The 17,395-nt window shown below is 37.1% G+C and overlaps 1 protein-coding gene across 2 annotated transcripts; it reads right to left on the bottom strand.

The window, feature by feature from the left end:
* Positions 1-1,902: 1,902 nt before the first annotated feature.
* Positions 1,903-16,926, bottom strand: LOC107654032 (kinesin-like protein KIF22). Of its 2 annotated transcripts, none has more exons than XM_016440922.1 (13): positions 16,776-16,926; positions 16,331-16,526; positions 15,473-15,600; positions 12,408-12,562; positions 11,494-11,703; positions 10,676-11,069; positions 10,456-10,576; positions 9,184-9,304; positions 7,177-7,360; positions 3,111-3,199; positions 2,477-2,698; positions 2,314-2,373; positions 1,903-2,187 (listed from the first exon to the last, which is right to left on the bottom strand). In XM_016440922.1, the coding sequence occupies exons 2-13, from the start codon at positions 16,522-16,524 to the stop codon at positions 2,158-2,160; spliced, it is 1,908 nt and encodes a 635-aa protein (XP_016296408.1). In that variant the 5' UTR covers positions 16,525-16,526; positions 16,776-16,926; the 3' UTR covers positions 1,903-2,157. The 2 variants fall into 2 exon arrangements, with proteins under 2 accessions (XP_016296408.1, XP_016296409.1); XM_016440923.1 differs by having other exon boundaries at positions 16,861-16,922.
* Between the last annotated feature and the right edge of the window lie 469 nt (positions 16,927-17,395).

Genomic DNA, 17,395 nt, shown 5'->3' with positions numbered 1-17,395 from the left:
AGTAGTCAACATTTGAAGTGGATCAAAACCTTTCATCAAAGTTGTCCTAAAACCAAAACAATACCTGTTCTGGTTTTAGGACAACTTTGATGAACTTTTTTGATCCACTTCAAATATTGACTACTGTGTGTGTATATATATATATCCCTAAAAAAAAAGTGTAACCCTATACTGTAAAAAATAAATTAATTTTATTTAATCACCTCATCTGTACTGCTAAAAATGGCACCTTTGGAACTAAAAAACCAAACAACTAAATAGTTTTTTCTTCTTTAAATGGCATGTACTTTTACTAATTTGCAGTAAAAACAATCTCGCAAATGTCACTTCTTTTTTTTTTTTTACTGTACATTTAATTTTATTTCAGTTTACAGTGATCAACATAAAGGGGAAAAAAATCGGTTATTTTCATTAATTATTAAAGCAGTCAAATTTATTTTCTACCTACTGAAAATGGTTCCAAACACTATAATGAACAATGAAAACGTGCAAGTGGATGTAGCTCTGGTCTAATTTATGTCCTGCAGTTCAGTGATTGGCTGCTCTGGTCTGCCGCAAGGATGTCAGGCTGGTTGAAGGACTGCGTGCGAGTAATGAAGCACTGCTGACTGCAGGCCTTCAGCCGCTGCAGACACATCCACTCACCAACGACACATTTACATTCTCGATCAGCTCAAAAGGCAAATACTGAATGACAAGTCAAGGATATACAGAATCCTCAAAGAACATATGTACATTTAAGCCTTAGCTAAAATGCTTTACTGCAGTGGATTAAACACCAAACCAAGGGGCTTCATTTGACAGCCACTTTTTGCAGAAATGTTTGAAAGGTTTTACGTTTTAAAACAATATAGTAGTAGATGAGACTGAGAATTATTTTTCACTGGAGAAACCAATAATATTGATAAGAGGCCTTGCAGTTTAGCCAAAGCAATGGTTTGAAGTTAAAAACATCTTAATGGATTTGTTTCTTATAAATATGCAGGGCTTTGCTTCACAAGACATTAACTGATGGACTGGTGTGGTGTGGATTGTGATGTTTTTATCAACTCTCATTCTGACGGCACCCATTCACTGCAGAGGATCCATTGGTGAGCAAGAGATGTAATGCTACATTTCTCCAAATCTGTTGCCACGAAGAAACAAACTCATCTATATCTTGAATGGCCTGAGGGTGAGAACATTTTCAGCAAATCAAAACTGGACGTTTTGTGAATAAGTTTTCTCTCTGTAGTCCTTCAGAGAAACATGATGCACCTGCGACACAGATTCCCTAGTGTGCACAGGGTTCAGCCAATAGGCAAGCCATTATCACAAAAAGCTGACATTTAAAAGGATATAATGATATTAAATGCTAAAATGTTTTGTTTGTGTCGACATACAGTAATCTTTGAGCATATTTATGAAATGTCATATTTTTGTTTGGTCTTTTGGGAGTTTTATTTAAAAATAGTAATTTGAAGAAATCCTTCCAAATTTTGCAAAACACTAATTTGTTAACCCAACACATTTGGCTTCAAAATTGTCTTGGTCTGAATGGATGCCTCTGAATACTAAAATAGTAAATCTGGCTAGCAGCATGCGCCTGCGCAAACCCTAATTTGGCATTAAGAAACTGTCAAGGTTTACTAAAGACGCGCAATGAAAAATTAGCGATGAAAAGGCATATACATTTTTGACTTACTGCATATGCATTCATAGAAGTTTAACTTTCAGACAGATAATTATAGGAGGAGTAACTGACAGCATCAGGTAGATCTCTGTAAAAGGATGTTTTTGAGAACAAATGATTTAGTTGTTCACCTCAAGTGGTTTATAAAACTAACCATTTCAAGTAATACACCCAATTTACCATCTGGGGGAAAAAAAACCTCAGAGAGCTTCTTTTTGTGATGGTGGCATTTATTTGGTGCCACGATTAATGATCAGTTCATTTAAAGAAAAAAAAAGGCATTTAAATACTAAAAAGGCAAAATAGCATGCTGAAATGATAGAAAACATGCATAGAAAAAGCAGTCAAGTATACACAGAAGCTTGTAAAAAAAAACAAAAAAAACAACCCTGTACAAAATGTTACACTCAAAATGTGTAAAAACATCTTAAAAACAAATCACAAGTGTTCAAACGCTCCTCTTCAGACACAGTGGCTCGTACGCTTCACTTTCCCATACTGCTGAGAATATTGGCCTGTGAGGGGAAAAAGAAAGCGTGTGACTCTAGGGAAATCTTCTAAATCACATTCTAGTGTGCTTCTCTCCTGACACATTATTAAAGATCCATAGCAGGCAGACATTACTGACACAAACCACAAACCTTTATGAAAGAGGAGAAACGTTTAGCTGTAATGCCTTCGATTTTCTTCAGGTCTTCCAACTACAAACAAAGAAAAAAAAAATGAAAAATAGAAAACTAAATATTAATTGAGCCTCTCCATGTCAGAGTTTCACACATCACAGGGGAAGAGCCAAATTTATACCTGTGTGAAGTCCCCATGAATCTCTCTCCAGCCCATGATCAGTTTGGCTTTCTTGTCTCCGATCAGCTGCAGGCTCTTGAGATCCTTCAGAGAGCCGGAGTTCAGCGTCTGCAGGATCGTCTTCCTGGACTGCTCTAGTAATGCCGAATCCAGATGGGACTCCCAGTTGACGTCATCAGCAGGGGGACGATCCACACCTCCGTTCTCCTTCCCCTCACACACCTTACCAGCAGAAAACCTCATTTAATCTTCATGTCAAGCGCCAAAGTAACATCTCAGTTACGGTCAACAAGTGCAAAATATACCATTGCTTGACAGCTTTTAATGAAACCTGAGAAATATGTCTCTCCATTAAGTTCATTCACCCAAAACTTGGTGCAAAACTTGCCAAAGCATGCTTCACAAAGTTCATAAAGACATTCTTAAAAAAAAAAAAAAAAAAAAAAAAAAAAAAAAAGTATGTGTAGTTATTAAGCTGGATGCACAGAAAACTTCAGCCATCTACTGGCCATTATTGTCATTACATGATTTTAAACTGACATGAACTGCAATTTCCCAAATCTCCTGGGCAGCACAATGTTAATTATTGTTGTACATTGTAAAACATGTAAAGAACAACCAGCTGCACACTGACCTCAATTTGGATACGTTTCTTCTTTTTATCCAAGAATTGTGAGGGTTTACACACCACAGCGCACTGCTGCAAGGGCTGCACCTGAGAAACTGAGATGTGTTTGGACAGGAAAAAAACAGCTCCTTATTTACCAAATACTACAGTCTGAAATGTAGTGCTTAAAGAAACTGTTCACCCAAAAATAAAAATTTGCTGAACATGTACTCAACCTCAGGCCATCCAAGATGGGTTTGTTTCTTTATCAGAACAGATTTGGAGAAATTACATCATTTGCTCACCAATGGATCCTCTGCAGTAAATGGGTGCCGTCAGAATGAGAGTAAAATACATCACAATTCACAAGTAATCCACACCACTCCAGTCCATCGATTAACATCTTGAAGTGAAAAGCTGCATCTTTGCAAGAAACAAATCCATCAAGGTGTTTTTAACTTTATACTGTTGCTTATGGACAAAATATGGAGTCCATAATATTGCTTTTTCCAGTGAAAAAGTCCATCCACTGTTGTCCTCGCATCAAAATCCACTAACATATTGGTTTAGAATTGTTTTTGCTTGTAGACTGTGCTTGATCTACACATATTTCTCTCCTGATTCAACAATTTTTTCCAGTTTTCACTGTATTTTAGCTGTAAGCAAAGATTTGATGTTAAAAACATTGTGGTGGATTTGTTTCTTACAAACATGCAGCTTTTCACTTCACAAGATGTTAATTGATGGACTGGAGTGGTGTGGGTTGCCTGTGGATTTTTGTGATGTTTTTATCAGCTGTTTGGACTCATTCTGATGGCACCCATTCACTGCAGCAGATCCATTGGTGAACAAGTGATGTCGTGCTAAATTTCTCCAAATCTGTTCTAATGAACAAACAAACTCATCTACATCTTGAATGGCCTGAGGGCAAGTACATTTTCAGAAAATTCCAGACTAAGTTTAGATTTTCAGGAAATGCACTCATAAAGGGTTAGTTCACCCAAAAATGAAAATTAGCCCATGTTTTACTCACCCTCAAGGCATCCTAGGTGTATATGACTTTCTTCTTTCAGACAAAGCCAATTGGAGTTATATTAAAAATTGTCCTTGCTTTTCCAAGCTTTATAATGGCACTAGGGCGGGTGTTTTTTCTCAACAGTCTAAAAGTCAAAGAAAGTGCATCCATCCATAATAAAACGTGCTTTACACGCAGAGGTCGCGTTAACCGAAAATGTTCCGACATTGACAATTTTTTTTTAGGAGTGACTGATAACTCTGAAGGCTGTCTGTCACTTTGACAGATTACACTGAGGGTGATCTATTGTAATTATAGTACCAGTCAAATGTTTGGACACACGAATGGGAAAGTGTCCAAACTTTTGACTGGTACTCTACTATAATATACACAAAGAATATCGGCCGATATATTGATATCGGCCTTTTTTTTACTCCCTAATATCGGTATCGGCCCCAAAAAACCCATATCGGTCAGGCTCTAATCAGTTCACATGCGCTACTGCTTCGCTTTATCTGAGGTGTCAACAGCGATCTATCACACCACATTAAAGAGCGCCAAAAAAGTATTTTTTGCTTGAATTTCCTAATAAAATGGACAGAATTTTAAATCGGAGTCTTTATTTCATATCAAAAGTAACAACGCACAAAGCTTAGCCTATTATTGCGCTTTTATTGGGCAATGTCTATGGTAAACTATTAAACTGTAAAATGACTGTAAAAAGCATGATTTACAGTTCAGATACAAGTTTTTCACAAAAACAAAGTTTTATAAAATGATACAGTTCACATTTCAGCCTTTAAACCATTTTTAAGATGATGGATAGGTGATTAATTATTATTTTAATTTAAACAATTATCATCAATAAATTATTATATTAATTAAATAATCACATTTTACGGTTTAGATTTTTATAATGAATTATCTTCTTATCGATCCACCAGTTCACATTTACAGCTCTGCGTGTTTGCAGGGTAAAAACATGGATCGATTTTCGCATTGGTCTGAACAAAAACAACCCAATGTTCCTGCAATACCGGAGGCTGCAGTTCTAGGACCGCATTACTAGGACCCTATTTTTTGGTACAGCACCATCTAGCCAATTCTATTCCAACAGAGGAAACCTGATTCAAACATCAAACAAACATATGCAAAGACTAGATCCATGGAAACTATACATTTTTTTATCTTTCCATCTTATTTTTAATGTAAGAGTTAGGGTGCACGTGAGTGTTTGAGGGGGTGTCAGCAATCTCCATTTAACCTATTTATCCGTGCAAAATAGTTCATTGTGCTGCTGGATGTTGTAAATTTGTATTTAAATTATTTTACATTTATTAAAGTACTAATAATCAGACTAATTTGTACCGCAATTGTTTTAGCGTTTACTGCACTTTAAGTGGGTTTAGGGTTAGGACAATAACTAAGTGTATACAATTAAACTACATAATTCCTTAAAAATAATATACAGAATTAAATAGCAAGTGCTATAAAATAGTATGAGCCGCTAATACATACATACAAAAATAAATAAATAAAATAAAGTGTAAAAAAAAAAAAAAAAAAAACTATAGGGTCCCTATTCGGTACAGGAATACCCTACTCACAACAACAGCCTTATTGAAAATGCACATTCTCTGCCAGCAGGAGGCGCTATGGAACAGTTTCCCCAGTAACGGCGGTACACAAAGCAAACAACTACATAATTCCTTAAAAATAATATACAGAATTGAATAGCAAGTGCTATAAAATAGTATGAGCCGCTAATACATACATACAAAAATAAATAAATAAAATAAAGTAATAAAAAAATATAGGGTCCTAGAAATGCGGTCCTAAAACTGTATTGTTTCCTGTATTGCAGGAATACCCTACTCACAACAACAGCCTTATTGAAAATGCACATTCTCTGCCAGCAGGAGGCACTATGGAACAGTTTCCCCGGTAACGGCGGTACACAAAGCAGTGCAGCACTGGGGCCCGTTCTTCGTACGTCGCTTATTACATCCAAGATTTAAAAAAGACACCTGACGAAAAACTTGACAAATTTTTTGACTTTTATAAGGAAACAGCCAAGCGAACAAAACTACATAAATGTTAAAATAGATAAATGAATGGGTGGGGGGGTGAATAAAGGCCTCCTATAGGTCATTGATTTTATACGAAACGTTTATAAAATTTTAAATATGGATATTTTTCTTACAAAAACGCATCGATTCGCTACAGGAGGCCTGTATTCACCCTCCGGAGCCCTGTGAGGCACATTTTATTATGGATGGATGCACTTTATTTGACTTCTTTTGGACTGATGAAAAAAACAAAAAAAAACACCCGCACAGTGCCATTTTAAAGCTTGGAAGAGCAAGGACAATTTTTAATACAACTCCAATTGGATTCTTCTGAAAGATGAAAGTCATTCACCTGGAATGCCTTGAGGGCGAATAAAACATGGGCTAATTTTAATTTTTGGGTTAACTAACCCTTTAAACATCAGTTCAGTGTTCAATCTGAAATCACAGATGCTGACAGTAGCAGGATGAGAGAGGGAACAGAGCGGAAACGCTTTGAGCCCTGAAAGAAAGAAAAAAAAAAAAAAAAAGACTTTATTCAACAATTCGTCTCCCCCCTCCTCGTGGCACCCTAGAGCCATTTTGAAGAAAAACCACTGAACGTAAACAGCGTATGCTGTTCTGTGTCAGCTGCGGCACGCATAAGTTGTTTTCGTTCAAATAAAAGTGCAAACAATGTATCCGCGTGCCGCAGCTGAAAAATCAAAAATATCTTAATTTGTGTTCCGAAGATGAACGGAAGTCTTACGGGTTTGGAACAACATGAGGGTTAGTAATTAATGACAGAATTTTCATTTTTGGATGAACTATCCCTTGAAGAGCACAGCAGCTGCAGCACCACCACAGAAACATACAGCATACTAACAGCACAACTCAACAGGCAGAGAAGAAAGAGAAGGAAAAATCTTCAAAGGATCATGAAACACTAAACCACTTTAATCAGTACTGGGTTCTCATGCATAAAGAGTGTCCCAGGAGGACTGTAAGGATGAAATTAACCACATCCTACCCTGTAACGGTGTGACAACCGCCTGCTGTTTGCGTGGTTTAGCGGCTGTAGACTGTTTTCTGTGCAGTGGGGGCAGATTTGTTTTAAAGAGAAGTGCATCTTTGGACTCTTTCTCAACGGTTTCATTCTGCTTGTTAAGCATGTTTGCTTTGTCCTCCAGCTCTTTCTGTTTCTCCTTCAACATCTATGGGAAGACAGCAGAACATATTTAAAATCACCCATTAATTGATGTGGAAGTGGTTTTTGAAACCATTTGAAAACTAGGTTCATGTGGACTCCAGTACAGTTTGCAACTGGTATTAGCAATCCGGCCTAATTTGCAATCTGGCCCAAATGATGGATTAACTACAAGCAAGAGGGATGTTTGTCTCACTGCTGCTTATTTCCACAGAAAGAGTTTTTTTTCACCTCTTGCAATGCATTGAAATTAGCGCTGTCGAATCGATTAATCACGATTATTTATTTTTTATTTATTCACTTTTTAACGCCATGCCAGCATCAAGGCTATTTTCATGGCGATCTCTGAATAAATTATACAAGGTATACAATTAACAAAAGTTTATAAAAAGACATTTCAGATGTACACTAGACAAAAATTCTAAAATACATTCATATATTAATCACGATTAATAGCATGCAAACTAAAAGCTTGTTTACATAATGTGTTCACTATGTATATATAAATGCACATATCTATATATTTAAGAAATTTGTAATGTATATTTATATTTACAAATAAATATGAAAAAATATATATACACATAATATTTCATAAATATTTCTTATATATACACGTGTGCGTTTATGTGTGCATATGTGTATAAATTAGGGCTGCTTGATTATGTCAAAAATCATAATCACGATTATTTTGGTCAATATTGTAATCGCGCATTAAATATCGTATGCGATTTATCGTGCAGCCCTAGTTAACAGCCTAGCCTACTACAGAAATAAATGAATAATCAAATGTAAAATAAACCAGCATAGTCTTCAATGTAAGAATTAACCCTTCTTTGTTTCTTATTAAAGCTACAAAAGTCCTTTAGAGCAAAGCAGTAAGTGATTTTCTCTGGTTTTTGTTGTTTGATTAATGTTAAGCACACAGTAGGCAAATTTTGGCCAATATTGTAATCACGATTATTTAACCCGATTATGAGTGGGCCATATGACCAAAACTTTATATGAGTGATTTATTTAACAACAAACAAAACAAAAAAAACAAAAAAGTCCTCAATTATTAAAAATAATTAAACTGTCAGTAATAAAAAAGGAAAGGACAAATACAATAGAATAAAAATATACAAATGAAACAAACTTTAAGTTTTTTTAATGCAAGTCTAAAGTATTCAGTTAATATTAGCCCGCTGTCACTTTAAGAGCCGCACGGATCCAATTTACTGTTACGCATGTATTTTAATTCTCAACCGTTCACGTTCATTCATTACATAATCGATGATAGATTACGTGAATAATCAATAAGCGCCACATTTTAGCGTGTATTTGATGGTATAGGCACGCACCTTGAGCTAAAAGATGACTTTACATGTCCGCGTTGTGTTCCGTCTCTGAGCGCAGGCACAGATATCCTCCTGAGGAAGCGCAAGTTCTCTTTAGCGCTTTTAAAAACATGATTAAATCTAATCAAAATATTTTGAATATTTTGAAAACGTCACGTTACAAGACTTTACTGATTTGAACGTAAAATTGGGCTTTTATGGAGGAGCGAAAGCGCACCATTAGAAAAGGGTGCGGAATGGGGCACAATAATCATTTTCTCGATTATTGTATTTTCATAATCGTTGGGAGGCTGAAATCGAAATCGTATTGCGATTAATTGCACAGCCCTAGTATAAATATACACAGTATACACTTATTATGCAAACAAACTTTTATTTTGAATGTGATTAATTACAATAAATCCATTTGACAGCCCTAATTGAAATAGAGATAGAAATGTTGTTCTGACCAAGCAACAGAACCAAAATGCTCAAAGAGCATGTACGATACCTGTATTTCCTTACGGGACTGTGCTACAGTTTTGAGCAAGTTGAGTCTCTCCCTTTCAGCCGAGCCCATCATCATCTTCTCCAGGGCCAGAAGTCTGTCCAGAACTGATGAATCTGGTGAACTGAAAGACATTTAAACTTTTAGCACATGTACACCTGCCAGATTTATATATACACATACACACATATAGAGCGAGGGAGAGACAGGTAGACAGAGATTTACATGTAAAATTAAGCAATGCCGTGAAGGAAAAACAAAAATTATTTAACTATAAAATCCCACCATTTATTATTGTTCAAGAAACATTTTTAAAGGGGTCATATGATGCGATTTCAATTTTTCCTTGGACTCAGTCTGTAGGTTTGATTATTTACTCATCAAACCTACATGCTATAGGCTATTGAATAAATGTGTGAATATCCATCATTTTAAAGTCAAAAGCTGCGGGAATGAGTAAAACTATGCGATATAGCCTATGCGCAATCCTGCACCGAAATTCAGGACCTGATTAAACAATTCTATTATACAGAGTTTTGTGAAATAGATTTCAATGACTTTTCCAAAACTTTCTGGGTTTATTTATTTTTCCAAAACTTTTCCAGGCCTGGAAATTGGTGTTTTAAAATTCCATGACTTTTCCAGGTTTTTCATGACCGTACGAACCCTGCAAGCAACAGCACCATGCGCATATGTTGTTTATATGAAGCGGAAGCAAGCGCATGCATCATAAGGAGAAGAATCGTTGAATAAAGAATTCTCGTAGCTTCCGATGTCCTTGCTACGTTTCTGGACCTGGGAACATTGCAGTTGTGTTGCGGTCTATGGAGGCTCAGAGAGCTCACGGATTTCATCAAAAATATCTTAATTTGTGTTCCGAAGATGAACGAAGGTCTTACAGGTTTGGAACGACGATGAAGGTGAGTAATTAATGACAGCATTTTCATTTTTGGGTGAACTAACCTTTTAAGGTTGTTTAGCTTTACTTTGAGGGTTAACTCAAATCCCAGTGCAAAATGAAATTCATTTGAAAGCTATTCACAGCAAACAAATAGAAATTTACACTTAAATATCTTTAGCTTGATCACCCAGCACTACAGCACATATGCCCTCCCTATTCATGTCCAGTGAGGCACATTCAGCCTGTGGTTTTTGCAATAGGGAGTTTTCCTTTGAGCACCAGCTACCAAATCATGGCCTACTACACAAAACCAAGACCTGTTAAAGTGCTCATACAATTAATTAGTTCATCTGTTGTAACACATGCAGTCTTACCTGTGTGGATGTACGGGTGGTGACGAGGACCGTTCAGCTTTCTTCCCCTCTTTAGACTTTTTGTTCTGGGGCTCACCAGAACCTCCAGCCTCCTGTTCCTCTCTGGCTCTCTTTAAAGGAGCTAAGAGTGAAGGGATAAAATTATCATCATTACATACCCTATTATTAACAAATAGAAAAGAAAAAAGAAAAAAAAAAAACATAAAACTGCACTGCTTGCCAATCGTAGGAGCCAAAACGGTTTCCCTGACAAAGGGCCGATTGACAATCTGCTTAGACTTGGCGGCGAAATTAAGGGCCGAGAAGGTGTCAAAGTAGTATCTGTACTCCGGTGCTATGTTTGTGATCATGACGGAATGGGCCGAACCACCCAGAGAGTCCTGCAGCAGACGGGTCAGTTTACTGTCTCTGTAGGGCACGCGGCCCCCGGCCCCTGCGTTCAGAGCATCCACCACTTTACTGAGGGTGAAGAGGGACAGGTTGATGGCCCCGCTCTCTTTCAGACGGATGCCCTGGTTTCCTGTGCGCCGGTTGTCTTCTGAACCTGCCAGGTCAACTAAATACAGCTTGCCTGTTTGTTGTCTGTGTGGCGGCCCACGCTGAGACTTCACTACCTGAGAGCAAACATATGCATTTATGTGATTATTAGTCTTTTGCAGAGAGCCAGTCACTTTATAGGGCCCAATGAAATCAGTTTTATTTTTTCACAAAATTCTTCTGAATATTTCTGGATTGTTTTAATGCCTAATTACAATTTTTATAAAAGTGGCCAATAAAATGTGATCCCAAAAAATCTATTTTTATAACTGGACTCCACATCGCAGAAATCATAAGGCCCTACATATACAATGTTACCATGAGTGTTGTGTTCCCTCTCCCAAATACAACCAGCAGACACTGTAAGTAGCAGTGGTATTTGTTTGATGGAGAGATTTAATTTCAGCACCAGCTACCAAATCATGGTCTACCACACAGAGACCAGGACCTGTTAAAGTGCTAATGGAGAACTAGAATGAAGAGATGTGTGCATGCTCAAACCTTTATGAGGAGGATAGCATGACTGCGGCTGGAACGCTGGTTGATTTTAGTAGAGGCCGTGGTGCGGTTTAGACTCGCGGGGATAAAATGAGTGTCGAAATCGGTAAAGGATAAAAGCGGTGTGCGCGTTAGCCCGGGAATGAGGATGTTTCTGTCCTTGTCTTCACGGATGGGCAGGTCCTGGGAACCTGGGGACAACAGGTCCAACACCTACAGATACAAAGTCCTTCAATATTCCAGAACAGCTGCCCACAAACACTAAAGCCCCATTCACACCCAGAACGATAACTATAAAGATAACGATATTAGCGTCCACACAAGCGAACGATATTGTCTGTTTATTCTCAGCGCACGCTCATCTGCCGCTTTAAATTCTCAAGCTCGTTACAGCAGGATGGATTCTGATTGGCTGTCAATATTTTATCGTTCATCAGCTGGAAAAAAAAATGTTTTGAAAGTGATTCCAACGATATCGTTTCACTTTGTCTTTATCGTTATAGTTGTGGTGTGGACTCTGCTATTCTTTAATATTGAGAACGATTTTTAGAACTATATCTTCATAGTTATCGTGCTTGGTGTGACCGGGCCTTTATACTTGCACTACCATTCAAAGGATTTTTTAATTAATACTTTTATTTCACAAGACTACGACAGTAAAAAAATGAAGGCTAAAAAAAAAAATTATATTTCAAATAAATGCTGTTCTTTTGAGTTTTCACATTTAAAGAATCCTGAAAAAAAGGTTTTACAGGTTTCACAAAAAAAATAAAAATAACCAGTAAAAACTAATAAGGTGTTTCTAAAGCAGCAAATCCGCATGTTAGAATGATTTCTGATGGATCATGTGACACTGAAGACTGGAGTAATGGCTAGTGAAAACCCACAGAAATAAATTATTTTTCAAAACATATTACCTTTTCATTGTAGATCTCAAGGTAAGACATCCCAACTGAGTATTCCCAACCATCCTGCTCCTTTTCCTGAACGTCAACCAGCTTGAAGACCTCCTTGACAGCTCTGGGAATAATGCCCGGCTGCTCTTGACTGCCGAGCATGGTGTGGGTCTTTCCTGAAGGAAGGAATAAGAAAAAGTTTAGACTGTGAATGGACTATATTATGGCACTTCATAACAATCTAAAAATAAGTTACTCGAGAAGGCAGTTAAAGAAATCTAAAGATACGTTTACATAAGAATTATGTACGAAAATATTGACAATAATTTCCTTTGCGTTTTTTTAAGTGTTTTGCGGACAGATGACAATGCCGTCAAAACGATCCCCAGTCACACACAGGGTTCGTACAATTCCAGGACTTTCAAGGACTTTGAGCACTACATTTTTGGTTTTCAAGGACTAAAATCAGAGATCACAATACTGTTATCATCTTTTAAATTCTAATAAATAAACGAAGAAAACAAAATGGTACAAATAACGTGCAGCACATGCAAAGCACGCAATGACTGTGGCAACTTTAACTTTTGAGAGGATACTATGGCAAAGTTATCAATTTCCTTATTCAAAGTGATTTTTTTATGAATATGATTAACCGGAAGAGTAAAAGCTTCATCATACACTTAGAAAATGATGAGCTATATCACGTTCATGGATGCTAGAGCTAGAGGTGTGACAATACACTTAGCACACGAGATGAGACAAAATACAGATACTTGGTTCACTAGAATGAGACAATATTTGAATTAAAAAAAATTTCAATTACAAAATATTTGTCTTTTAAATCACAAAAAGCAAAACGCTGAGCTCCGCAAAACAATTAGAGATGCACCGATTCCAATTTTCTTGGCCGATTCCAATTTCCGATTTTTTTGGAAGTGTGACCTGCCACCGATACCGATTTTCTTTCTAAGAACTATAATTGACAGCATATACAAACAAAAATCTATGCAAATTTCAATGCAAAAATTATTTCCAAAGAAATGATTAAACATTTCAATTCCCCCAATCTGGACTAAGTTACAGATTTTCTCTCACTTAAACAACTCTCAAAATAAAGTGCTCTGTGACTGGAAAGAGGAAGAAATATTTAACTTAAAATGAGTCGCTGAAGTGGCATTAGATGCATTTACACAGAGTTTGATGAAGCTGAGGTGCCATAAATGCATTTACACCGCAAAATTTCAAATGCATAAATAACTTTATAATATTAATGTTTTACATATTTTTTAAACACAAATAAATGTTGAAAAAATGCAATGATACTTTTAAATCTGACTAAACCACCAGTAGGTGGCGGCAAATGTCTGTTTTAATGAGAGAGTCATTTATTAATTCATTCATTTCAAACGGCTGATTCATTCAGAAATGAGGCAAGTGACTGTCCTTATGAATTGGGTTACTGAATCATTGACTCACTCCATTCATTCAAAAACGTGGATTCATTCAGTAATGAAACACTGCTGTGTGTTACTTGGAGACACAACAGTCATGCTGTGGCTTTGATCGGAACGGGTTTCGTCAGCGAAATTGAGCAAAAAAAAAGAGTCAATATTTTGTCTAAAATCTAAGTCACTTTATTTTAACTTCTTGTTTATTGAAATACTATTGTATAAAATCAGCGTCACATTGCAATCGTGTTGATATTGATATTCGGGGAAACATCATGGCCGTATAATGTTGCTTACCTAAATCATATTTTGTAAATATCTTTTTTTTTTTCTACTGCAGTATGCATCTATAAATTTCTGTGAGTTACTTTGTGTGTGCTGTCTCTCTCACACACTCACTCAGGCTGTGCAAGCCTCATCTGGCACTACATAAATACATTATCAGTCGCCGTTTACACTGAATGCAATTAAAATTAGAATCATTCCTACGCGAAACGACATGTTTACACGCGACTGTGAGTGTGCGCATGGCTGTGACATCATTGCCGGCGCCGCTGGCAATAAGAGGATCGGCACGGAATCGGCAACACGTGAGACTGACCGGACGAATATTTTGCAAATTCAATAAACAATTCGCTACAACAGGTATACTATGCACTGCTGTGTATGCTTTTAGAGTATTTTACTTTCATTCATTCCATGTAGTTCCAAGCCAGTTCTATATCACCGTTCTATATTAATGCGCTGCTTTAATTGATGCACACACACACACCACTCGCACAAACACAGTGAGAGGGAGAGAGGTCGGAGATTGCAGATCACACTGCGCACACACAGAAACGTATTGTCGGTGCTGCCCCGCGACTTTCATTAATAAAACAACATAGAAACTAGATCGCTACATTATCTTCCTCAGCAACAAGGTAAAATCGAAGTAACTAAACAGCTTCATTGTTTGTAGAGATATGCACAGACGCAGGTAATTCACACACACAACTGTCATCTCTCTCTCGATCGATAATTCATTCAAATAAATGTGGTCTTACTGCACTATTTCATCTCTGTATCTGATTTGAAGCAGGTAGAAAGCTAGAGCTAACGAGCCTTAACTGACAAAAATAACCATAATTTTTACCCTTCCGGTTAAATATTGCGCTGCTAACATCATAAACCGCTTTAAGTTGTCAATGCTGGCAAATGACCATGGAATAAGTGGGATAATCAACGGCTTGCCGTGCATTAAAGGATATGAGAAAAAACTCAACACCACCATCTAGTGGACTAAAGAAATTGATTGTTATTCTACCAAATAGTATAATAAAAGATCAATACTTGGCGTCTGTGTATCGATACAGATTTGCCACTGAAAATATCGCGATGCTATGCTGTATCGATTTTTTTCCCCCACCCCTAATTTCTTAGGGGAATATTTTCACCCCTACCCACTGACACTCCGTTTCAAGAGACATGGGGTTGGGGTAGGTGAAGGTGTATAAAAATAGAATTGGGATTAGGCCCAACGTTTGCATCTTCAGGCCTCCCAAAATACAGTTTTTAGTAGAAACCTGACGCATAAACACCCCCTAAATAGGAATATCACCTGCAAAGGAAAAGACGGCACACAGAAAGTAGTCATACCTGCTCCGGTGGGTCCATAGGCAAAGACACTGGCGTTCTGACCATTAAGGATGTGGGGGAGGATGGGCTTGACAGAGGTCAGAAACACCTCCTGCTGCGTGGTCTGTTCACCATGAAACACATCGAACCTACAATCAAATATACAATTTTATATACAAAGTTTAAATCAATCAATGCACAAAAAATACATAAATACATTAATAAAAAAATATATGGTATAATTCACAGAGTTCCAAGACTAATAATAAAAAAAATTTTTTTATGTATAAATACATAATATTTTGTCCTTAAAGGGTGTTTTTTGAACATTAAAGCATGTCAACATATTCTGTTACACCAAATAATGATCTTTAAAAAAGAATCATATGACCCCTTTAAAAAAAGGATGAAATTATTTGAAAAACCTTGCAGAAAAATATAGCGTTTCAATAAATAAAGCTCAATGTGGTTGACAAATTGAGGGTCAAGGACCTGACTTGTAAGTTCAAATTCATAAATAAACATACCCTTGAGAATCAATTCCAGAGGGTAATGAAGACAGACACTGATAAATATTGGCGCATTACATTCTCTTCAAAATTGACCTAAACCTAAATCAACTAATGAAATCATACTTCCTGCAAAACGGTCATATAAATAGTAAAAGCCTCCTTCAAGTATAAACGAGTGTTTCTCTCCCTAATAATCCAAACAGGCACGTTTAAGCCTGTGGACTTTAGTCAAAGAGAAGTTTGATATCAGCACCAGCTACCAAATCATGACCTACTGCACTGAGACCATGACCTGCTAAAGCGCTTAATACTGAAGGAGAGAGAATGAGAGGGCTGAAGAAGAAGAAAGGGAAGAATTATGACTGACTGGTATTGCAGGGTCTCAGTGGCGTTCCTCCAGTTGATGATCTCCAGCTTTTGTGGCCCCAGACCCCTGACACAGGGCCCCTCTCCCTTCTCATCCTGCTTGTCCAGGTAGGGTCTGAGACGAACCGCCACACGAACCCGAGAGGTCCGTTTGGATCCAGCAGCACCGTCGTTCACAGAAACACGCTGGGCCATTCCTGAGATCAACCATTATGACAGACTCGCCATCAAATATACACAAATATACACAAATACAAACATACTTCCTGACATCTAAGGACGACAACTAAATGCAGCATTGATATAAAACTAATAAAATCAGCAATGTATATACTCTGGATGAAAAGCATTTGAGTTTTCTGAATGTTTGTTTATTAAAGCGCTGACGTGTTTCCCTTATTAAAAACAAAACACGCGCACATTCTACATAAATATATTAAACTTACCTATTGTGTTGTACAACTATTAACCCAAGTCTCGGTTTATGCAGTCTGCTCTCTAACACAATATAAAGTGTTTTGCTAAACTAACTTTATTCAATACATCACCACGTCTCAGTAAACTCCTCAACAATGGCGCCCGTCGCTCCAAGCACGGTTATTTTCAAAAGATGAGAACCCCGCCCCCTTCACTAGATTTAACCAATCAACACACCCGAATCCAGGAGCCCGCCTTCTTCTTTGAAATTTGAACGGAAGAAACAGACGCGTTGTATTGCCATCATTCGGCAGTATAGTGGAATATCACAGTATATTTGTAAAAATCGAAAAATAGAAACATGTTTGTCATGCAAGAAACAACGTTATCATCGAAAATAACTTGTTCATCCATTCAAAATCCACACCAGCCACTTAAATGTTCCTATCCAGCATTAGTTTCACATGGTGGATCTACAAAGGGTTCCTATTTGCTAAAGATCATATTTTTTTTTTGGTTTAGTTTCAATTAAACCTAAATTTGCAGCATATGGCATATGATTTGAATATGCTTATAACGAAGCTGAAACCTTTTAACAGCTATCAATACATACCAAATCATTTTGTCAATATTACAGTCACAATACAAA

The sequence above is a fragment of the Sinocyclocheilus anshuiensis genome, unplaced genomic scaffold, assembly GCF_001515605.1.
Source record: "Sinocyclocheilus anshuiensis isolate Anshui unplaced genomic scaffold, SAMN03320099.WGS_v1.1 scaffold454, whole genome shotgun sequence".
NCBI lineage: Eukaryota > Metazoa > Chordata > Actinopteri > Cypriniformes > Cyprinidae > Sinocyclocheilus > Sinocyclocheilus anshuiensis.
This window is presented reverse-complemented; position numbering and strand designations above follow the sequence as displayed.